Genomic DNA, 25,221 nt, shown 5'->3' with positions numbered 1-25,221 from the left:
CTGTGTCTTTATGCAGCATTGTTATGATGTACCATAAGTGGAACTTTGGTGGAAAGATACTTCAAATTACTTCAATAACAAAGAAGTAATTAAATTACTTCTACTGAAAGGTCCTTCTCTTTAGAAAAAGAAAAAAAAAAAAAAAAAAAGAAAAGTCTCAACACTATTTTTTGCCAGCTTTCAAGAAGTCCCTCTGCCTTGCTAAACTTGTTGAAAACAAACTGTGCATCCATGAGAACTGATTGGATGGAAAGAGAAACTCAGTAGACCTGACATGCTGATAGACTATTCAAGAAACAAAAAACAAGCAATAATCGGTCTCCTTGTGCTTATTTGCATTTGAAACTACTTGCATTTGTTGCTCAGGAAATTATTGGACATCATTCCTGGGGTGTGTGAAGTTCTTATTGAAAACTTCAGGCTTTTAAAATTGATGTTCTCTTCCCTTTTACTGTTGGCAGCCATAATAGTCATCCATGCTTCCTTTAGTTTTTTTCATGAGTAGTGTTCCTGACATGGTTTTATATTTTTACCTGGTTTTGGTATGACTCTCCCTAGCTACCATAGCTTGCTTTGTCAGAGTAATGACACTGGTGTTTCAGAGTAATAAAGGCAGTGTCTTAGGTCACTTTGAATCACATTCCTGTTGTCCCATTCAGTTCTATTAGACAAGAAAATAACTTTGAAACAAAGACAGTTGTTACTGTGCTGAATCTGGTAGTATTTTAGTGTATTTTAAAGTTATAATGGTAGTATTTTTGGTACTACACACAGCTAACTCAGATATATTTTCTAATTCCTGGTGTTATCACACTGGAACAGCACTTGATGTCCTCTGGCTTATGTCAAGCTTAGTCTGGAAATATTTTCTGTACAATATAAATAAAATTTGTTTGTAATTTTTATTATGTTGAAAGAACTTTTGGTTATTTTCTCTCTGTACTGTGTTGTATCCTTTACTAGAGAAATGCTGATGTTATGTAAGTGTATTTGAATATTCTAATAAACTCTTCCTTTTAATATTGATGTTCCCACTAAGTTATAAAGTCAAACTGTAGTGTTTCTTCAGGACTTTCACTCATAGGAAAATTACTAAAATGGGCTTGAAAAGCACTTGATTGTCCTACATCAAACTCCTTGCAGTTTAATAAGTTTTTCTCTCCAGATATTTTTTTCTTCTGAATATTTCAGGGCTTATATAAGTGAATTTAAGCCAGTTAAGTGTATTTGTGCCTTTTTTAGCATCAATCATTACTGACTTAGTTTTCCAGGAGCACTACTAGGTATAAGGCTGTACTTTCATGAGACAAGAAATTTGACTTGCATTCAATTTTAGTAGAGAAATGGTACAATGTGGGCTAGGTTTCAGCAACCCACAATTACTGTCTTGCAGCCTATCTACAGCTTGGGAGCTGATTTTTTTTGAGTGGGTTGACCAACATTTAAAAATCAGGTGAATATTCAATGGCACCTATTCCTATGGGAAAATTACAGTGCTGGCAAAAATGTGAGGTTATTACATTGGAGAAGAAGAGATGTAGTGGAAGCCTGAAAAATATTAAGTAGAACAGAGCTTAATATAATGGAGTGAGGCTGTTGTAACTGAAATCCAGTCTTTACAATGTGCCTGTGGTATGGTATAATGACATAGGGAATGTTTAGATACAGAATTTGAAGGCATTTACAAGGAACTAAATGGAAATACTTTTAGTCACTGACAACTGAAGTCATCCTTAGGAGATGAGTAATGTAAATAAACAATTCAGTATCATGCTAGGCACAGAATAACAGAGAATCAAAACAGAAAATGTATGATACCATCTACAAAGAACTGATGAAATATATCTAGAACTGTGGCACAGGTACTTAGCTTTTGCTGCTGGGCAGTTGGATGTTGTGCAATGCTATTTGACCACTTTTACCTAGGCTGCTTCTGCCTGAATAAAAAGCACCTGTGTTGCAAGGCCACTTAGGCATAGAACTTGTAGCCCAAAACCAGGTGAATCAAAATGAAACAAAGCCTGTGATGGGGCAGTCTCTGGAGCAACCAGCACTAGCTTTGGTGTTAATGGGGAAACCACCATGGCTGTCCAGCAGCTATCTAGGGATAGGCGTGCTCAGTGACTCTTGTTTGGAAAATCTACTGTAACAAGCTTAATTTGTGTCATCTGCTTGTGTTTTAGGTAAGATCCTAATGACAAGAATTACAAATATGGTTAAAACTACATGAGTCTTAATGCAAGGGAAGGAAGGTGAACATTTAAAATCAGTTTGAGTTACCTCTTATTTGGAACAAAAAGAACCAGGTCAATGTAAAGTTGTAAGTGGTATGTATTTTATAATTTAGGTGCTGCTGTGTATAAGTACTTTGTTTTCATTTCTGACCACAGCTCTGGATTTCAGAAAGCTTCTATTTTCCTGTACTTGGTTTTTTAGCTTAAGACATGTCTTTCTCCTCCCTCCCTCCTGTTGCTCTTATGAGATTGAGCAGAGTATGTTGTCTGAGACAGAGATGGGGGTCTTCTTCTTGGAGTCCAATACAGATTTATTTTATAAATGTAGAGTGTGATTTGATCTGGCAGCATTGTCTAGTGGTTGCTCAGCAAAAGTCTATTTAAAATGTCGCTGTTCTATGTATTTGCACTGTTTTACAAAATATTTTCAAGATCCTTGAAGTTACACTGTCCTTTATTCTGAGGCTGAAATAGCTTACCTGTGAGGCTACAGACTGGCATGTGTAGGTGTGGAGGTCACACTTCCACAGGAAGCTTTAGCAATGTTGTTTGATGGAAATGTGTTAAAATAAGGGATGGTGAAGATTTTTCCAGTATGATTTTAACATATGCCGAAAGTTTAGATTTTAGTGGCCAAACACTAACTTGGCCATATATAGCATTGATCCTGAGGTGGGGTTTTAATTTTAATTTCTGTGTATTTTATTTATTCCTGCCTTGTCCATCAAGTAGTTAACTGGAGCGTCAGAATAGACTAGTCCTGATAATAATGCTACAACTCATGTGTCTTGAACAGACTAATGGTTATACTATGTTTTTTTGCTCAATATTTTATTTAGACTTGTCAGACTTGGAGGAGGACCTAAATAATTCAGTAGCTTTTTGATGGAAACTTTAATAATCTTGGGAAGTTACTTTATCTGTGAAGCTTTGCTTATGTTGTGGGATGGTGTGTCTTTAGGCCCCAGTGGGCAGTGTGGCCCCTCCAACTCAGCAAGATTGTATTTTTTTAAGTATAGTCATATACATGCTAGTAGTGCTAAATCATCTCTCAGTTCTAGCAGCTGACACACAGATAGTATGGTGCTAATTTAGCTCATATTCTCTGTTTGCATTCAGTGGTTAAAAATGTTATTAACTATTAATGATCAAACAAGTAAACTTTCATTGAACTTACTTTTGGAATGTTTCCTTTTTTAACCTATCATGGGACCAAAAGGAATAATTGATAAAATTATTTTTTTGTAGTTGAAAAATTAGCATTAAAAATACCAAGTACAAGACTGCATTTTCAAAAGTTGTAGAGCAGAACTCTGCTTGCTGATGTAATCTGTTTATGTCAAATTATCCCTGGTAAATTGAATTCTTGTAAATCTTATTAACTCAAGCACACTGATTTATTTCTTTGATAAAATGAATTAATGCAGAAATAGCAATCACATAAAAACTATTTTAAAAGTCAGCAGTCTCCTTATAAATGATTAATAATGTTTTTAACTTACCAATATTTTCTTAAAACATATTTCCAACTTTTGATGAAGACGTCACAGATGCTTAAATAGCAATATTTGTGGTAAATAGAGAAATCTAGTAAGAGAATGCTTGAAACTGTCAGACTTTTCTGTAGTTTTCCTGTCTTTATTTAAAACATCAGTAAGATGCAGATGAGGTGGGATGTGTGTCCCCAGAAGGAGCCTGACAGGAGATAAGAAACAGGATCTGCCTTTCTTATCCAGCAGAGCAGTAGTAGTTGTTAATTCAATTTGCAATGCAATTAAAAATATATTGTGTTACATGACTAAGGAACAGAAGTGGTTTAGGTGCAGAGAGGAGGGTTGACAGTAGAAACAAAATGATATCTGCTAGTAATGATGATGATGATCACCATGAACTGGAAGGAAGTGAAGGTGATTTTGGGGAAGAGTGAGGGCATTTTTGGCTGTGCTGAACTTGTGCTTTAAATAGCTCCAGAGGAAACATTTAAAGGATATGCCAGTGCTAGGATTTTAATCCATAGGATGCTGCATTTTTGGAGAAAATAGGAATTTAAGTATTTTTGTATGTGACAGAAGGTGGAAAGCAAAGAACAGGCATTTTCAAGAAGTAGGTCCTAAAGAATAGTTATTAGCTGTTGAAGGGATGAGATGCCTTTGGAGCCTTAAGGACCCAGAAAATATCAAACTCAGATGTTACTGACTGTGTACCCAAGGCAACTAACAAGTTAAAGCTGATTTGTTGTTGACTTGTGCAACTTGCAGCTTTAAAAACCATTTGTTTCAGTTGTTCGGCTCAGTTGACAGCAGGAACAGTTTGTTTCACTGGGCAGTAACAAAGGTCTTGGACCTCCTGACTGGTCATCCCTGTTCTGGGTTCCTGGTGGTCAAGAAGCCCTGGAGATACAGCAAAGCATCTCCTCTTAACCAGCTGTCAGTGGAAGACAAATTACTGTGGACCAGTAGAAGGAAAGATGCAGCCCTGTGAGAGTGAACTCGAAGCCTTTTCGAAGTGTTAGCGCCTCTGCCTAAGTCACTTGGCTGTGGTGCTCTGGGCACATTTCTGCCAAGGGTTCTTCCATATGGATGCATGAGGCTGAAGCCACAGCACTGGGGAACTGAGCTGGGGAGAGAAATCCCACTGCCCATAATTACAGCAGATGGATGCATTGAGCACAGGTGCACAGGTGAGGCTGGAACTCCACTGGGAGTTGATCACTGCTAAAATGCCAGTTTGGGTTGGTATTTGTTTTCAGCTAGTGCTTTCAGTGTGTTAGTAATTCTTTTTGATAAGAGTATTTGGTTTGCAAATGGCAAAATTTTGCCGATCGATCTGGTTCCAAACCAAGCTGTTTCCTGGATAGTTGGGCTATATTTTATATTCAATAGTGATTTCTGTTTTTCTTCTTACCTTTCCTATGTGTTTACTTTCTATATGTAGACAGACTTAGTCATGGAGTAACTTCATACAGTCTCCTCTTTCCCTTCACTGTGTCTGTTCTTTGAATAAAGAAGCTGAAGAATGGCTAAATAACTCCACAATAAGAACAATTTATCAGTCATCCTTTGTTACTTCACTTCATAGTCCCATAACTGTCTCATTGTCTCACTGCTAAAGAAGAACTGGTCAAGTTCTACTTGAGGGTCTCCAAAAACCTTTTTTTGATACTTCAATATTAACAGTAAGTGTTGCTTCTGAAGTAACGCACCTTCTCTGCAGAGTAAATGCATTTAATGTCTTAGAAAAATGTTAAGAATTTTGCTTTCTCCTGCCACATAAGAATTCTTTCTAAAACCTTGCAAACCCTCATGCTTGGAGACTCTTAGTCTTTCTTGTATTATTAGGAGGCATTTTAATTTGTCTTGCATTGCTTTTGATGATGAGGAAGTATTTGTAATCAGCAGTGTGTGGGAGCCACGGGCACTGGTTGTTCTTTAGGTGGTACTGGATTAATGCCTGTTAATCCTGCTGCAGGTTCCTGAGCCTAAGGACACAGGTGGTCACTTTTTCGGTTTTTCAACAGAGTGTGGAAGTGAAGCCCCAGTTCCACAAAACTGTGTAACCTATTAGGAGTAGCTTCAGTGAAGCTTGTCTTAAATGGGGTGTGAGTGAGGCTCTGGTCACAGTAGGAGGAAGGAGCTTGAGCCCTAAATAATGTGATCTCAGTCTGTGTTGTAAAACTGAATTTCTTGTAAAATGTTTTAAGTTCTGCTGTGTGTGGTTACATGATCTTGACCTCCTGCTTTCTTACAGCCATGCGTACTCTGGCACATTCCTCTCTGCAAGTCATTGTGTTTATTAGAACTTGCCATTTCTGAAATGCTACTCCACCCAGTATTTGTGGCTTGGGTAAATTGCATATTCTGCTTTCTGTGTGGGTATAGCTTTATGAAAGTGTGGTACTGGGTTTAAAAGGCACAGCAGTGATTGATGTGAAACATCTCAAGCAAGTTCTCTTTCTTCATGACAGTCTCTGCAGGACTGGCCTACTTGAACGTGAGCCTTGACTTTGAGAATTTCATAAGGGCTGAAAGGACAATGTTGAAACCTGAGCAGTGAGCAAAGCTATTTACTCCGTGTGGGAGGAGCTGAGCAGGCTGTTAGCAAGTGAGGAGGTGCAGCCAAGTACAGTTGCCAGCAGTGCATGGGGAGTCTTGGTGGTCATTGGTCACCCCTCTCAGGCTTGCCTCTGGAATTACTCCTCAGCTAAACTGCACTGGACTTGGAAATACCAGGGAACAGAAGAATATTTGGTGAAAGAAATTTGCCTCTCTCAACTACTCTCCAACTTGTAGCCTCATGGTTTAGGTATAATTTTTTTCTGAATCAAATATCAGTGCAGAAGGCAAGTATATCTTTAATACCCATTTTATTAAATAGGGAAAAAACCTGCTTTTACTTCAAATCCACATGTGAAAGTCAATTGTTAGATAAAACCTTCATAGGTATGATTGTCTACCTGTTTTCTTTTTCTGTCTTCTGCATGCTGCAAAATAATTCTCTACTGCATGTAGAGAATTATTTATGACCTTTTCATGGACTGGGGGGAGAATTCTACTGGAAAAGGTAGTAATGTTGAAATGTCAGGGCAAATTACTGTCAAAATTGCAGGGCAAGTCTGAAAAGCTTCTGCCTTCCTCTACTACACCAAGTTTTCCTTCCTCTTTCTTTTCTCTCTAGCTTTCACAGAGTTTGGTTTTAAGAAGATTTTAGCTTTTCCTTGGGTACCTATAAAGGGAAAAGGATTTTTTGTTTACTTTCCATCACTATCCATAGTTTTACTACTTACTGTATTACTGCATCAATATCAGTTTTTAGAATGTGTTAGTTATTCTAAACTTCTAAAATCTCTATAAAAAGGATTATTGTAGTGAAAATTCCTTATTTGGGTAGTCCAGATAGATTTGATTTGAGTTCAATTTCATTGAATTCTTTACAATTTAGAGACGTCTTTTTTGTTAAGACTGTGGTGTTTTTTTCAGCTGTAAATATTTTTCCATTTGAGAAATGTTTTAAAACTAAAACCATACTTTGTCAAAAGTCTTCACAAGTTGTCAGAACTCCACATATCTTCTATTTGACTTTGTACAATGAGATTTTACATTTTGCTCCAGGCAATATCCTGGAAGAATGTTTTAAGCACAGGATTAGGATTGGTTTTTCAGCCAGCATTTACTATTTGCTGTTGAAGAAGCCCTGATTCAATATCTAATGGGAGAAATGCATTCTGTCCTTTAGAAAAATATATACATTAAATAGGTTTTGCTTCTCTAAAGAGATTGGCTGAGAATTGATTCTTGTGCTCCCCCCTGCCCTCCTGCCCCAAGATACATAAACTAAATATTTCAGTCATGTAGGGATTTTTGTGTTCTTACTGATACAGGTGTTTTATAAAACAGAGAAATTGGGAAAGTTTTTGTCTGTTTCAGTGGCATACTTAGTCTAGTGAATCCTATGGTGACTGAAACTTCTGTTATGAAAAAGCTCATATATATTCATGCACCTGATGCCTTTAAGCTAAAGTGCCGATACCTCCCTGTTTATGCAGGCTTTTCTGCCATGTCTGACACATGCAGTTGGACTTGGCTATAGTTCTATTTGTGAGTATCTGAAACTGTGTAAATTTCTAAGCTGTGTATGAGAGTGCATTTTCTAAGTGTATCCATTCTTAATGCACTCAAAACTAATATCAAAAGGACAGAAAGCTGCCTGGGACATTAGTCTAAGATCACAAAGTTTGATTTCATCAGTAGATACACCTATTCTGTCTGAGTTTATTTTCAGGAAGAAAAAGCATTTATGGGATTTTTTGGTCTTTGCTGGCAGGGAGGGGCGAGACAATGAGGGAGAAAGCTTAAATCAGATTTTTTTCTTTTTCTCCTATATTGTTGTGGTGAGACAGAGTCATATTTTGATAAAAGACTCAGAGCCTGCCTCTCCTGTGTTGCTGTTGAGTTAAAGCAGAAGGTGCTTAGAATACCTGGATAACAGCTTCCTTGACTGGAGAGCCTCAGAGAGGGGAAATGTAACATGATCTGTATTGAAATTCTTAATTTTGTCTACCCAAAGAGTTCAGTTTCAGTTCTAAATGGAGAAAAGGGCATAGGAAGGAGAAAGAGATATTTTAATCTGTTCCTGTTTACAGTTTGACTACATGAGCAGTGTCAAGGGACTTGAGAGGGCATGGAGAGAAGTAAGGGAAAGGCCTTCATGATTATGTTGTTTCCTGAAACTCCTGAAAATGCAGCTGCTCCTTAGGAATGTGAACAGAAGGTGGCAGAGAAGACTGAGCTGTGAAACAAGCTGGTGGGCTGGCAGGTAGGGCCCAGGGCTGGAGGCAGATGCAGACTGTGCAGGTGTCTGATGGAGGAGCCTCCCCCCCAGCCATTCCAGAACGAGAGAGAGAGACGTGGACACGGCTGGATTCCGGTGTCAGCAGAGTGCTCTGGGCAGGGTCACAGCCCTGACTCTGAAAGAGGAGATAACAGCCCCATTAACTGGGCAAGGTAGGTCTGTAATGAGAGGATACAGTTCCTTCTATGTGTAAGAGGAGTTCTACTGCAGCTTCCTCTTGATTTCAATTGGAAAAAAAAAGAAAATGCATATTATTAATAGATTTGAACCAAGGTATTTGCTCTGTTTTGTAGTTAGGACAGATTTGGAGAGGTGATATGGAGCTGTGTTTATTAAAGCTAAACCAAAACAAAACCAAACAGAAAATAAAGCTAGTGTTCTCCCTCCTTGCATTTCCTCATTGCCCTTCCACTCGACTCCTTTAGTTTTTTTAGCTGCTTTTTCTGTTCCTTCTGGGACATCTTGAAACAAGGACTGTTTCAGCTGAAGGGAGTGTGAGAGGATTGGATAAATGGAGACAGGCCTGAATACATGATGCTTATCCAGTTTTTCCTATTCCCTGTGCTTAAGTGAATTGTGTTTTTCATATAGCACATAGTAGTTTCTGTTGATGGCTATCTGTGCCTCATCTTTGCTTTTTCTGATACATCTTTTTACCTTGTCATATTTTGGGAAGTTAACTACACTTCTTTGTATAAGGCCATGGAGTAAGTAGTATTATTTGAGGGTTAATCATGTTCATGCTGCTATTGATTTAATTTATGGCGTGTGATTCACATTGTAAGAAAAGGAGAGGATGGAATAAGGTAAGAATTCAAGTTCTTATTTTCAAGGCAGTTCTTGGTGTCCTATTGTCCTGGTTTTTAGTACAGAAGGTTTCAAAACCTCTTTTGTCAGAAGTAAAGTTTGATGGGGAAAATGGGACCAGCAGAGAAACACCAAATGGGAAGGAAGTTTCAGATTTGCAAGAGGCTGGCTCTGCACACTAGTCCTTGCAGCAGAGGCTGCTGATGTAACAGCAGTGAATGAAGGTGGTTAGGAAGAGATTATTTGACTTCATTATGGTAGCTGCCAGCAGGAGGAGTTTGGATCAGCAGATTTCTAGTCTTGAATCACAGTTTACTGGAATCCTTTCTGTGTTTAAAATTTAAGCTGGCCCATTTAAGTGTTTTATTCATTGAATAAAATATTTGGGGCATTAATAATAAAAAGCCTTTTTTGTGGAGATTATTTAGGACAGCTCTTCTGTGAGTCAGGCTGGTTTGTTTATAAAAATATGGGAGAGTTTTAAGAAGATAAAGCAGTTGCATCACCTTTTAAAGAAAAACAAAGAAATGAAGATGTAGAGGCCATGGCAGTCAGCTGTCAAAAACTAGTTAGGTGAGTGCCTGAACAGGAAAGTTCAACTTGGCTGTGTAATGCAAATGATTGACTCCCTTTTCTGATTCCCATAGTGTACCACAATATCAAACAGGGAAGCCACAAAGCTCATGAGTTGTCCTTTGTGCAATATAAATTTGGGACATGAAAGACTAACAGGAACTGAATTTAAGGATTCCTTAAAACTTAGATACCATTTTTGTGTACTTAGAAATGAGTAGGACTAAAACTGAGAGTTAAAAAATAAGATGTGGTCTGTTTCCCAGGAAAAAGGAGCTGAAGCAAAGGCATTCCACTTTAAGCATCCTAAGAGCTTTGATGAGAGGAGTGTAGTGTTGCTTGGCTTGCTGCTGATTTGGCAGCCTCTGTCTCTTCACTGCATTTTTCATGTGCGCCCTTCGTTTGTTTCTTTTTTTTCCTCTTTTGTATCTTACTCATCAGAATGTGAGGTAAAAGGCTGCTACTGCAACACTCTTGCTCCAAGCAGCTTATGCTAACCAGCTTTCACAGAGAACATAATCCTTACACAAACACCTTAACTCATGAAGGAAGAAGGTCCAGTGCGACGTAGGTTTTCTTCATGTGCTGGGATTTCATCTGTGTTTTCTCCAAGAGCTGATGGCCGAAAGCTCGTCCGGAACGCTTCATTTGGCGGCTATAACGAGCTCACTCCTGCTCTACCAGGTTTGTTTTGGTCTTGCATTTCTTAAAATGTACAGAAGCGAATCTAATGTCTGCCTCAAATTTTCATGCTTGAATGAAAGTAATGTACTGAGATGTGGGTAGAAATCAGAAAGAGTATTGCTTGTATGCAGTTTGATAACAGCTCTTTGTAGTGGCAGGATTTGCAGACAGGGAAAGGAGTAAGTTAGTTTTCACACTGCCACAAATCTCACTTCAAAATGCATTGGTGTGTTTGAGACTGACTGGAATGTTTGTTTTGGTTGTTTGGGCTTTTAGGACTGAGGTTCTGTGATGTGGTTTATAAATGCCTTCCTTTCTTGTACTTTCCACTGCTGTTTCCACTGCTCCCCCCCCCCCCCGCCCCAAATGGATCTGCTTTAAAATTGTAAGGTACAGCAGAAGGTTTATATTTAGCTGTAACTACTGGAAAATCCGCAGGCTGGTCATCGATGGTTTGACATAAAATGACAAGATAGAAAATGAAGGCTAAAAACGTAGCTTTGGTAAACTCTGTAGTGCAAGATTTTGAAGACTTAAAACCTCTGAAAGGGCTTTAATCTCCTTTTGCGCAGATTTGTTGTTTCCTGAAAATCAGTACTGGAATATTGCAATGAATTTGTAGATCATTGCATGTCATTGTTCATAATGTGCACATTGTTCATAAGCTTCTGACGTAGGTACCTGAATTTCAGCAGTTTATTTCATAAAGCCTCAGTGCTTGAAAATGTGTTACAAGGTCACCCATTCCTGAAGGGGGACATAGTACAAACTGTGCATTCTTTCCAGAATTGCTGTGGATGTGTGAGTTGTCTTGTGCATGCGCAGAGATGCACTTTATTGTGTAGTTCCACGGGGCCAGGATGTTGGGGGGGAGGAAAGAGGGGAATAAAATAGTTTTCACTTTCTATTGCCTGCCTCCTGCAGCATGGCTCACTGAATTTGTAAGCCACGGTTCTTAAGCCTCAGAGCAGAGTTGGGTGCAGACCATGGGGGAGGTTGCAGACACCATGTTTTATTGAACATTTTTATCTTGGAATGTTTCCTTTCACTCTGTTTCAGGATATGATTAGCCTTCTACCAAGAATCTAACACTGAGTTTTATTCAAGCTGCTTGCAAAACAAAAGATCTCAACGCTTGAAAGCATGGGGTTGGCAACTAGATAGGTGCTTCCTATCTTTAAAAGAAGTGTGTGTAGTCTGGTAATTAGTGGGAAAAAAAGGAGTCTTGTTTTGTATTTGCTTCCTTTCTGTATAGAATTCTGCAGCTAAAGCTGATCACTGTTCATAAGGAGACAGTGAATGAGTACTTAAAATGCAGAACAAATGGAAAGCGGTTTTTAATGAAAAAATTCAAGTGTGTACATAGAATTAAAAAATGCTTACTCTTTTGGACTCTTGCATATATCTCTGAAGAGTTTCAATATTCCTAACATGCTTAATGAACATACTGGTTTAGGCAAAGAGTAATTGTCTGTTTAAAATATACTCATGTATAGTTACAGTGATGACAGTCTTTGGTTATTTTTTTTTATTTTGTGGTGCTTACAAAAGAAAACACTACTGTTAAAAAATACATAAAAGGACTTTGCTTACTTTTCTGATTACTTTGCTTTCAAAGTCCATGGAGGAATCTGAATTAGTTAATATGGGATGGTACTCTTTACTTGTCAATAAGCTTTTGACAGTCAGTCAGTTAAAAAGACTATGGGCCCCTGTGTTCAATTCTTTAAAAAGTTTTTTCCTTTTTTTTTCTGATATGTTTATTATATAGCACCAGTATTGATAATCCCCACTAAGTACAGCTCATGGTTCTTCCAGAAGCATTTTCCAGCTGAAGTATTTGTTCTTCAAAACTGCACATGCACACCAGTAATCACATCAGGCTGTTCCTTTCTTTTCACTTGGAAGTCAGTAACACTGTTGCTTGGATTGCTGTTTGTGATCTTTTCATGCATTGCATTGCTTTTCTGCTGTTTTTGCTGTATGCTTGAAAAAGAGCCTCCAGTGGATAGTAATTATTTCTTTTATGAATAAAATAGATCTGACATTAAAAAGTAACATGCTTATTTTCTGATGTATTTTTCTCATGTATCATAATTGCAGATGGCATTTATTGAGAGGTACAAAGCCAGTATTCGAGATGTAAGAGTTATGTGGTTGGTTTTGGTTTTTCCCTTCCTTCAAAATTGACTGAAGGGACAGATTGTGTGTGTAACTTCAAAAAGTGTATATTATTCTTGAAAATTGAAATCTATTATCTGGACAGGTTGAGGGTTTTTCAAACTTTACCCTGCCATAGTCTTAATCTTAAATAGTCTTTAATTTTGCAGTGTATATAGCCTCGTTTTTGTCAACAGTGTTTTGAAGATTTTTTTTTGTTTTGTAGGGGGTTTTTTTGCTGGTTTTTTTTGTTGTTGTTGTTGTTGTTATTGACTACATAATCTGTCTCAATCTCTAAAGCAGCACTGTTTGATTTTGTTTCATTGGTGTCTTGTATGCAAGGGTTGTGGTTCCTCTGTCAGGCTCTTAAATCTCTCTGAAAGCTCCTAATGAGTTTTAATGTAGATTTTCACCTGCAAGTTTTGGAAGAACATGGTGAGTGTTCACAGTAGGAATGCACTAATGGACAGTTTGCCTTGGCTTCTGAGGTCATACCATGAACTGTGGCTGACTGCAGTGGCACTGGGATCAGCTTTCAGAGCCCATGGCACCTGAGCTGTTGCGATAAGGAAGGTCACTCTGGGAGAAAGCCTTTTAAGGTGTAGTGTTGCTTTGAACGCAATCGCTGATGCTCAGAACTGCTTGAGAGAGCACAGCAGTGGTGCTCCTAACTAAAGATTGCTTTCAGGATTGTACGTAGAAAATGATACATAAATTCAAAGGATTCAATAAAGAAAAAATTACAGAAAGGGACTGTCTTCAACACATGAATTTCTACATTGTCAAATGTGGGCTCAGGTTATTTTGTTAAGGAGCTGCTGATTGAGTTACAAGGTGGGAATAAATATTAGGTCTAAAATATTAGGCCCAAAACCACTGCTGATGAATATTGAAAAACTTGAAACACTTTATTATACCCTGCTTCTAGCCTCTTTTGCTCTGGCAGTCTCTGCTCCAGACAGCTGTCTGTATTGTGAGCTTATCCCTCTACACAGAGGGAGGTCACCAGTAGGATGGTAGGGGATGGCAAGCTGGATGACTGGGTTTCCTCACAGACCAAGACTGGGCAGTGCAAGGTGTTCCAGGAGGTGCAGCACCCTGACTTGGCTTTGCTAACCCCTGAGAGAGCCCTTTTCTGTGCTGTGGGTGAGGCGGGGAACAGTCTGTGTGGTGGGTAAGTTCATCAATCAACTGGCACGCACACCTCTGCAGCTCGAGACACTGAAAGCAAGGAGGTGAAATTCATGGAAATGCAACTGAGCTTTTTCATTTCTTCTTGGTGGTACTGATGCAAAGTTTATTTGTGAAAATAAAAGATATATGTCTGTTGGATAGCAGTGTGAAAAGTCCATAAAATTGTTGTGCTTCAGAAAGCAAGCTTGGAATTACAGCTTCTCTTCTGTAAGAAAAATCCTGACTTAGCACTTCCTTGCTGATTCTTCCTCATTGAGGTTTCTGTATATTCTGACTTCCCAAAAATGGGAAAGTCATTAGAAAATGCCTGCATTGCATTTTCAGTGGGATTTGATTCCTTTTCTTTTGGGCACTGAATGAGGAGAAAGTCTCTGCTATGGTTCTGGTGTGTGTCTGACTGTCTAAGACTGGCATTGATTCCAGTAACTTCTAAGTAAACCAAGGCAAGAGTAGCCTCTGAGGCTTTAAACAACCTTGCTTCATGCCTCATAACTAGTGCTGTAGAAAATGTGCTTTTGCATTTGGTATTACCTGGGAAATGTAGCTTCTGGTGTCTAGTTTGTTTGTGAATTCCCCAGTACTACAAATCTTCTACCTGTCAAGGTACTCCTTTCCTGTTGTCAAATGGTCTCCTATGTTACAGTTTTCATTAGCTGCACAAGTCTATTGCAGGTGTCCTGTAAGAATTTAAAAATGAAGAATTTAATGAACTATGCCCAGGTGGGGCTTCTATAAGGATGTTAAAAAGTTGTTTGTAAAGATATGTAGAGCTTCCTTTCTGTGAATGTAAAATGGGATATTGTACTGCAGTATATAATTTTTAAAATCTGGTCTTACAAAGGAATATATGCATAAAGTAATAAATATAAAAGGAGAAAAATCCCCAAAAGACTCATTACCAGACCAAAATCAAGAGGAATCTTAAGATTTTTCATGTGACCTGGAGATCAGCCTAATGCCTCTTTAACTCCATGAATCTTACTGGGATGTGTAATTGTGACAAATGAATCAGTTCTGTCTTAGAGTTTCTAGGTATTAAAAGTTGTGGAAGGCTGAAGATAATAATAACAACAAAAAAGAATTCCTACTATGGACAAACTACCCAACACTACTACAAAAAGTTAAAAATTCTTTCAAAGCTCATAGTTTCCCTTCACATACCCACATTCCCCTGAAAAATGTGAAATCAAGGAGTTTCTCTGGTAAGTCTTCTCATTTCAGGGATCAGAAGACCGATTTGTGTTTCGAAGTCAGGACCATGCCCAGAGGGATGCTCCAAAGCCCTGGTGGCGTCCATGGTGCAGTGTGCCTGCTGGTGCCGTGTCTGGTGCGGTGTCCGAGGGTGCACTGCCCTGCTGGTGCCATGTCCATGGGTGCAGGGTGTCCCTGCTGGTGCAGTGCCCTCTCACAGGCACAGCTCTTGGACACCCCTGGGCCAGGCTTCTCAGCTGCCTGGGCTGTTCTGAAATCCATGCCTGAATTCACGGTCTCATCTGCCTCCTCTTCAGGGGGCATCTAAATGATGGCATGCTGACTTACTTAGATAAATGCATTGTGCAATTTGTTTTTTCCCTCTTTATAAAAGCTTTATGCTGCCACCACTCTCTTCAAATTAAATTGATCAACGAGTGAGATGTCTTGTAAGCACAGGAGGCAATTTTTCTGTGTGAGGGTGCCAGGTTCTCAGTATATGTTCTGTGGCACAGAGCAGCTATGTGGCAGCATCCATAACAGTTGTGTCCTTGTTTTCCACTGTCACACAGACACTTACTTACTCTGCTTTCTTGATACTGGGGAAGTACGGGGTTTGTCACAGTAGAGAAACATGGGATTTTGACAACTGTATTAATAAAAGGCCTTGTATTTATGCTTCTTGAGTGTCCAAGTTGAAAGTATAAGTTCAAGGCTAATGTAAAGAACTATTTCCATTGTCTTGCAAAAAAATCCTGACTGGTGATTTTAATCAGATTTGCTTTCATGTAGGTGTTATTTAACAATTATCTAGCTACAGAAAGGTTCAGAAATGAGCAAATAAAAAAAGGCTTTATTTAGTACTCTTCTCTGTGCCTGCATGTATGCAGGTAGGGTAGGATGAGAAAATAAAAGGACAAAAGTTGCCATGTTTTATTTAAATTTCATCAGGTTATTGGATCAGGTACAGAATTATCCAAATACAGTGCACTGTTCTTGCCTCTTAGAGGCAAGTATTAAATTACTGCATAAGATAGTAGCTGGTATGTTTTCAACTGATGAGATAGACTGGTATGTATATGCTATTTGAAAATCTGATTTACTTGTACTTTTTTAACACGTTGGCAAATTTATTTCAAAAGCTAGTTCATATAAATTTTATTAATGAATTTAAATAATTTGCAACAATGCTGTTTTTTCTTTAAGGTTCTGACAAAGGGAAGGACGATGCGTCCCAAAAAGACGATGCAGCATATTCTATGTCAAAAAGCAAGGTAAGGAACACAACCTCCTAACCTGTCTTAAAAATTTAGGTGTGTAAAGAAGCTACACATTTTTAATTAAGGTCAAATGTATTTAACTTTTGTTGTAGATAATCTTGAAGATTACTCTGCAGATTCAGCAATAGATAAAGATTAAAGGGAATCTCTTAATATAGTTCCCAGGATGAAGTCACATCCAAATCTATGGTTCAAAGTAAGGGAAACTAAATATGAAGTCTTCTTGTCGTTGTTTTGGAGTGGGATATTGCCTTGCCATAGAGTTTAAAGGCTCTAACTTACCTAGCCATGTGGTTTTCTATTTTCTGCTAGGATATCCACTGTCTTTGTAAAGAGGCAAATATGGTAACAGGCACTTAAACAGATTGTTGGGGTGCTGCAGATTGCTGGGTTGCTCTGGAAGGTGACAGCTAGCTCTCAGGGAAAAGGGGGAAATTCTTGCTTTTTGCTGCTTTTGCACACAGCTGTTCCCACAGCACTCTGTGCTGGGCACAGGCAGCCACACCCCTTGGAGACAGGGTTTGCACTCGAGGTCTTGACACAAATTTTTCTGTTGTATTTGATATATCAGAGCCATAAAGACAAACATTACAAAGATACTGAAAGAAAACGAAGAGGCTTAAATATTATAGTAGCATTTCCAGGATTAAATGGAGTCATTGAAATTGCAATGGGATAAGCAGTTTGGTGTCTGCAGCGGATGCTGCAGTTTTGTGATGTGTAGCTAAGCATTTCAAACTGTTGGTGTCTTACATGTGACTTGGGATCACAAAACTTTGAATCTTTTTGCTTTACTGCATCCTAGAGCCTCACTTGTCAGGAATATCAGGGAAGCGTACTTCATTATCCAGCTTTCTTGTGATCAAAATATTTCAATTGGTGCAGAAACCTCCAATTCAGTTTGACTTGGAAATCAAGTTAATATGGTCTCTTTTGACTTGGATTTATTCCAAACTCTGAAGAATCATACACTTTTGACAATCCAATTCCCTTTTCCTCTCCCTTATACTTATTTTTTCTTAGCTTTTGTCTTAACAGGATCTTAATCTTTGGGTTCTTTGCTATTACATTTTTTGTGTTTTTCTGTCAAAGATTATACCAATATTCCTACTTCTGCCAATATTTGCTTTTTTTCACCCCCTTTTTTTTAATTGCTGCATGTGGGGCTTGATTTTACTAAAGGAAGTGAAATAGCAGCCCTTCTTTCTAAGGGAGCATGCAGAAGCAGTGATGGGACTTGCCTGGAATCTGCTACTGAATGTACCTTGCTGGGAGTTACAGCAGGTTCTCTTAAAGTGTTTTCTTCTAAATTTTTTATCCGATCTGCTTTGTGTGGATATAACAGTGAGAAGGTTACTGGCTTAAAAATACACACACAGATCACTGACCTGTCTCCTAACATTGAACAGCTAAATGTAAACCTTTATTCAGTGTCATATTAATGAGCTTTAAAACTGAGACAATGAGAAAATTCATTTTTTAAGTAGGGAAACTTATTTGGTTTGAGACTTTTCTATGCATGACCTTTAGACTGCCTTCGCTTTCTGTTGGTGAGCAACTAGAATATTTATGAATGTTTTGTTTAAGTTGTTCCATTATAGCTTGCATAATGAGTTCATTAACCCTTCTTATGTGACAATGATAATCATTTTCCCCCTCTTCTGTTACTACATTTAAAGTACTGTATTTCCTTTAAATTCTAGAGAGGGGAATTTAATTTCAAGTTGTGCACTCATCTTAAAGCTAAATTTTGAGTGTCAAGAACATACCTTTATTACAAGATGTTTCCTTTATTTTTCTAAGATAGATACAAAAGTTAAAGAACATTTACTTATCATTAAAATAATTTTGAGCTAAAAATACTTTTTGCCAGTTATTGCACATATCTTTTTTACAGTACCTGAGAAGACTCCTGTAAAGTCTTAGTTCTGAATTAAAGATGAAAAATAGAATCCAGGTTAAATTCTTCTGTACAGATTGTGACTCTTTAGACTTTTCTTTTGTTTGAGCAGCCTGAGTTAAGAGAATGCTGAAGTGCACTGTTTTTATTATAGCTGTAAATTTTACTCAAAGCTTGCATATTTTTGGACTGTCATTTTATAGTATTCCAAAATACAAATTCAGTAAATAGACTTTGCACTGTTGTTTGAGATTTGAAATGGGGACATCTTAAGGGTCAGTTTCATTGAATACTTAGTTTACAATGTTAAATTATTTTGGTTGGGTTTTTGGGGTTTTTTTTTGACAATATGGAAGTTTTGGGTCCATCAGGCTTATGTTTCAGTGCACAAAGAAATACAGCTCTCTAACTTATCTGAAGTCTGTATTTAATGCATACCTACTCAATGTTCTCTGACCCCTGATAGGAATGGCATGAAAACTCTATCACAGACTCCTCTTAGATTCCTCTTTTCCCCCTTTTTTTTTTTTCCCTAAAGAGTGCTGTTCCCAAAGTGAATATTTGGTGGCTTGAGTTCCCTTTCAGCTAGCAGGCAGCAAACCTCCAGGTGCAAACTTTGAACCTTGCAAGACCTGGGGGAGAGGCGGGGGGAGAAATCATGTGCTGCTGAGGCAGCTCCTTGTCCTGCACGAACGGGACTTGGGTGTCTCGAACACCCCTGGGTCTCCTTCCTGCCTGGTGCCACCGTGAGCTCCTTGAAGATGACTTGCAAAGTAATCAGAGCGTGGGATTAGGGTTCAAGGAGCAGAACAAGTGCCATTAGTGGGCAGTTGTACTCTGATGATTTACAGAGCACTGGATCCTAGACTGAAGAGGCTGTATTTCCCTTCATGAGTCACAGGGTAAGTGCCTCTATAGCAGTCTGTTTGCAGAAGCTGTCAAGTTGTGGATGAAGACAGCTGATTCTATATTCTGATTCATAAATCCTGGGAATGACTCCTGTTAAAACACCTGGATTCTCCTAAAACATTCTCTCTCTGCTAAAATTATGCCGAACTATTCAAGCATGCTCTGTCTAGTAACAGCCTACATGAGCTAAATACTTGCTGTGTATGGTCCAAAGGAACCTCAGACTTCTTTCCCATAAAACCCTTATAAAAAGACCCTCCATGAATAGGTGGTGAACAGTTCATGTTATGGTTTGTTTGGATTTTTTTAAGGGGGGAAGCAGTAGAGAAGTGAGAGGGAATGGGGACCTTGCAAACATAATTGCACTTCAAACCCTTGCTAAAGTGCCAGCATCAGTAATATATTTTTGTATCTGCCATTGTCATTTATTTATTATGTGTGTTGTGAATTTCAGTCTGAATCCAAGCTTTTCAATGGCTCTGAGAAGGACATCTCTCAATCTTCAAGCAAACTTACAAAAAAAGAATCTCTCAAGGTGAATCTCTGTAGAAATTAATTTCCTCTTCAAGGACTATAAATGCATTCACATAGTTTTTCCTTATTCTCTAATGAGAACACAAAAATGCTAAATAATGATGAGACTTAGGGAATATTTAAGTATTGAGAGAAGTTGTGCTGTTGAGTCTCTTCAAATTTTACTGTATTTTTTACTTGAATAATAGCTTCTATAATGCTGTCTTTGAGATGGCACAATATTGTAGAATTTCTCAGATGATAGATGATTTCAGATTGGCAATTGAAATGACAATTCAATTGTCCATTGAATTGTAGATTCAGGACATCTGCATGCAATGAAATGACAAATGGAATTATCAGAATAGCAATTTGAATGCATTTCTACTATCTCCTTCCCTCTGTACTGTAGCAAGATCAAACTCCACTGTTTGGTACCATTTGAAGAGAAACATAAAATTATTCTGCTTTAAATGAGGGAGGTAAATTCCTGCAAATTTCTCCTAGGGGGGAACATAACTGGTGGGTTAAGACCACAGATCAGATAATGTACCTATATATTGGAGTTTGGTTTAGTTGGTCTTTCCTCCCCTTTGATTCTAAGAGGAGCTTCAAAGTCCTCAGTTTCTAAAGAAAATTGCAGAAGAATCTGAAATTTTCTGCATCATAGCTGCTCTTGAAGTACTTGTTGACTTTGAAGTCAATACTCTGTTTTAAAGCTGTTTTTCTATATGTGTATTGCAAATTGAATTTAGCAGGTTTTTCCTCAGCTTTTATTGCCTGATACATTTTTGTGCTGATAACTGGCTTATGGCCATGACATTGTAAACATTTTTATTATTTTTACAGGTCCAAAAGAAAAACTACAGAGAAGAAAAGAAGAGAGCCACGAAAGAATTACTTAGCACACTCACAGACCCCTCAGTTATTGTCATGGCTGACTGGTTGAAGGTCAGAATCCAAGTGTGAAACCTGAGTTGAAGATGGAGCAGTTAGTTGCTTGCTGCTTTTTGGCCAGAATAGAAAAGGCTCAATCTTTTACTTACTGTTAATGTTTTTCTACAGGCACAGCAGCCACTAATTGCATCCCAAGGTCTCTGTGCTCAAATCCCAGGGGACTAAAAAAGCAACTTAGCTCCCACTTACTGCAGTCGCCCTAGTCACATTGTTCTTGTGTGCATAGCCATCAGTTTGGGATGAGTTGGCTTTACAATTCTCATTTTATCCTTCTCATTTTACACTTTAAGGTGGCTCTGTTACATATATAACAATTGCAAAAATAATTCAGTCAGATATTTGAATATCTGGTTTCATTGTACTTCTGGTAATTTTCCTCTCTTAAGAACTAGCTGGTACTGCTATCTTGAGGACAGCAGTTCATATTATCAACAATAGTGCAGTTGAACTGTCATACTTCCCATAACAGGATGTGTGCATACCCTTTTGTAGAACTGGGTATTCATCAAGACAGAAGAACAAGCATACCTTTGCATTCTTTAATAAACGTGGGTAAACTTTTGAAGGCCTTAATAAACCTTGCTTTGAAATAAATAATATATTTCAAAAAAAGGAAAAAAGTCAATGTTAATTTTGTTAAGGAGGATGGTTTTGGTATTGACTTCACTGAGATATAAGTGTAACTATTTATCTTCTAGATCCGTGGTACCTTGAAAAGTTGGACCAAACTGTGGTGTGTACTGAAACCAGGAGTGCTGCTTCTTTACAAAACTCCCAAAAATGACCAGTGGGTAGGAACAGTGCTGCTGAATGTCTGTGAACTCATCGAGAGGCCTTCTAAAAAAGATGGCTTTTGTTTCAAACTTTTTCATCCTTTGGAGCAAACCATATGGGCTACAAAGGTTAGTGGTGGCATGCATGGTATTTAAGGGCTGACTGGCATTATTCAGCTGCAAGTAAAGACAACGTCACTGAAAAGTGGAACTGTGTTTTCTGTTTCAACTTCAGTGGTTTGTGTTGGTTCTGAATATAAGCCCTCAACATCTAGTCCCATTCATCAGAAAAAGTATTTGATTTATGCTGCTCTGTGTACTTGAAGAGCTTCAGAAGTGTGGTGTGCAAAGGGTTGCCATTAAAAAGGCTAATGGCATCACTGACAAGCACATAAATTAAAGGAATGCATGTTTAACATTATATTTTACATCATTCAAATCTCAGAAATTAAGGTGAGATTTGCCAAAATGAAAGAGTTTTGTTATAAACATTTCTTGTGTCCAACTCTATATTCATGTAGTAAAATGTCACCTTAGTTCAATTTGCTTGTAAGAGTCAAAAAGCAGATTACCTGCTTGTGCAATGATAGCTCATATTGCAACTTGTTAGCCAAGTCTGTTCCTTTTGTTATGATGTTAGGATGATAAATGTTTTCATTCAGTTATGATGTCTGTTTGCCTTGTCATACACAGCATAATATTGTGAGCAGCTCTTATCTGTGTTAAAAAGCACAGGTGTGTTCTGCACAACAAAGGTTTGTTTCAGATCTTGTAGGGATCTTTAATGCTTGCTCTTACTCCTTGTTTATACTGATAAACTATTTTAGTCCTTGTTTTGTGTTTACATGTGGAGAGGGGATGTGGAAGCACAGCACAATTGAACATATTTTCCTTCTAAAATAATGTCTTGCTTTAGATGAAAGTACTGTACAATATTAGGACAATTAATTAATTATACCCTCTAAAATATACATCTTACAATCTCACAATTAGTAGCTATCTTCTAAACCTTAACTTGATATAGATGTATTGTCACATCTGTAGAATATGCTGTGTTAAATTTGTCATCCTTTTCTTAAGGAAGTCAGTATAGTTCCTGATGCTTGTGGTTATTCTGGATTGTGATCATTTATCAGTGTTATCTAAATTTACCAAACTTAGATCAAATCACTTGTAGTTTCTTTTGAATAATTTTATTTAATTGTTGCTTAGGCAAACTTTTCAGTGATTAATGGTGATCTCACATTTGCAGAACACAAACTCCATATCCTTTTCCAAAGCTATAGCATTTGGTGTTAATGTGCTTTTTCATGATATATATACATACATTGCAAAGTGGTGGCCTCTCTGCAGAAGATCACAAATCAGTCTTATATTTCTTTATTGCTTGGCAATGAGAAATGGATTTGTTTGTTTTTTTAACTAGATATTTAGAATTTAGAGGACATGCCCTACCAGATTTTTACTTTTTTAAGGTAGGTCAAATTTTGAACCTGAACAAGTTGATATTGTCCATTCTAAATGTGCTGAGAGCTGGAGTGGCGTTTGTTCATTTTGGTATGGCTATTTGCAGTTGAGAATTCCTGGATTCCATTAGATGAAAGGTCTTTAAGTTTGAAACCCTTTTCTGCCTTGTTCACCTAGTCAATCAAAATGTCCTAGCTAGAGATTTATTATCATGAGGCAAACTTGCCTAAGTGTAATAGCAATTGACTGATCCAGAGTAGGTTTACCACAAAGAGCCTCAAGTCCAAGGCAAAGTGACCCTTGTTTGCAGTTAGTGCAGAAAGATAGCATTGCAAAAAACATATATAGAGCTATAAGTACTGCAGGAGATTTTCTCACTTGAACATACTACCCATGGTGTGTCCATCTGGCAGGCTGCAAATTCTCTTCTGCAGTAGTTTGTGGCCAGTCACTTCACATGCTCCCTTAAGCCTGTTGCTGTGGTCTTTGATGTTCCTCCTACACTCTGAGGTAGTTGATGCACTGTACCTTGATTGTCTTCCTTGTCTGCCTGGTCCTGATGCCATTTCAGTCTTCTGAAATTATTAATTTAAAAAGTTAATGCAAATATTTATCTCTGTGTATATTTAGTCAGGGGTGACTGCCTATCAGTTTTCATTGTTGTCTTTGAAACAATGTTCATGGCACTTGAATATTCTGCAAGAAGTAAACTTCAACTTTTTTTAATCTAATGGAATTTTTAACTTGACCATTGGCTTGGAGCAGTAGCATAATTCCACCAGAAACAGAGACAATCCACATAAAGTCACCCAGCAAACAGAAATTAATGTTCCTCTTGTACAGATTACTAACTACTGGAAAGTGGTTTTGAAACCCTAATGGATGATACAAAAGGAAAGTATCCTGTACTGTTGGAACCATAACCAGTTAGAGGAAATCAAGATCCATGAGCAGTTATACAAAATAAGTCAACTTACTTTAATACTTCTTTGCTAAAAATTACTCGCTTGGTTTTAATCAATATATTGTTAAAACACTTAGGGAGTGTAACTGTCTTGCATTAAAAAAGAGGCAAAACCAGACACCAAAACCACACTTCGTCTCTAAATTGTAGTTGTTTGGTACAGAGTAAGTAGCCTACCCTGAAGTGCCCACTGTATAAACCCAAAGGGCACAAGTCTGCCCTTAGTCTGCCCCAGTGTCTGTGACCCAAGAGTTCCAAGGCCTTCTGATGGCTGAGCCTTTGTGTGGTGATGGCAGCACCCCAGAACCTCTCCCACCCTGGTGTGGTGCCATCATGCTGTCCCCTCCTCAGGGGACACTGAGCTTCTTCCCTGCCTTCCCACCCTTGGGATGAGGAGTTGCATTGGGGTTGTCCCTCTTGGTTCTTGGTACCCACTAACTCCTAATCCCAGTGTTGCTGCCTCACCAAAGGCTTTTTGTAGGCACACCTTTCCTTTCTCTCAGAGGAAGACTGAGGTTTGGAATCTTGTTTCTAGCACCCAATTGCTGTTACTCTATACTGACTCCTCAGGAGTTTGACCATCATTTACACCAGCACAAGCTCATGTGTATTGGTATTTAAGTGCCACCAAAACTACTCCTTAACCTGCTTCTCGCCCTCAGAAACGTTCTGGCTGTTTCATTTGCTTGCTTCTAAAATTACCTGCCTTTATCTGCTTTTGCTCAAAACTTCTGCTGGCTCTCCAGTTCCCTCTTCTAAGCCTTATATTGGCTTTCCATTAGGCTTCTCTGGGGGAAATCAGTAAGATCAAAATATGTTGTCATCAGTTAGGCAGGCTTAGCCCAGCTTTCAGCAATAGCTTCAAGTATGTTTAATACAGCCCTCTTTGCCTATCAGTTGTCTTAAAGTTATCATAGATAAACTTTTTTTGGAAGGGACTTCAAAATGGTTATTTAACATTTTATTCCAAAATGAAGGTTGACAGAAATGGAAAAGTCTTTTGAATTTATTTTTTTAATACAAAGTGTGAAAAACTTCATAGTAAATAGAATATAAAACTTTGGCCAAGTCTGATTTATACACCCCTGCCCCACCCCCACCTCTCCCCATCCAAAAAAAGAAAAAAGATCAAAAAACTGCACCCAAACTAAAACCAAAAAACCCCAACCAAACTAAATTTTTTTTAATCACAAAGACCACTCTTTTGAAAACTGGGCTTGAATTGGGTCCCATGCTTAGAATGAAGTCTTTGAAAAAGAAATCCAGT

At 38.1% G+C, this 25,221-nt stretch overlaps 1 protein-coding gene across 5 annotated transcripts in view; it reads left to right on the top strand.

Moving 5' to 3' along the window:
* OSBPL8 (oxysterol binding protein like 8) overlaps window positions 1–25,221 on the top strand; it is an 83,076-nt gene that overhangs the window by 37,786 nt on the left and 20,069 nt on the right. For all 5 annotated transcript variants that reach the window (XM_059471523.1, XM_059471527.1, XM_059471524.1 and 2 more), the window contains 4 exons: window positions 16,398–16,465; window positions 19,735–19,815; window positions 20,643–20,744; window positions 21,449–21,652. In XM_059471523.1, the coding sequence (XP_059327506.1) occupies window positions 16,398–16,465; window positions 19,735–19,815; window positions 20,643–20,744; window positions 21,449–21,652 (455 nt within the window). The remainder of the gene's footprint in view (window positions 1–16,397; window positions 16,466–19,734; window positions 19,816–20,642; window positions 20,745–21,448; window positions 21,653–25,221) is intronic.

This window comes from Ammospiza nelsoni, chromosome 5 (genome assembly GCF_027579445.1).
Source record: "Ammospiza nelsoni isolate bAmmNel1 chromosome 5, bAmmNel1.pri, whole genome shotgun sequence".
NCBI lineage: Eukaryota > Metazoa > Chordata > Aves > Passeriformes > Passerellidae > Ammospiza > Ammospiza nelsoni.
The sequence above is the reverse complement of the archived record's forward strand: the minus strand, read 5'-3'. Positions and strand labels throughout refer to the sequence as shown.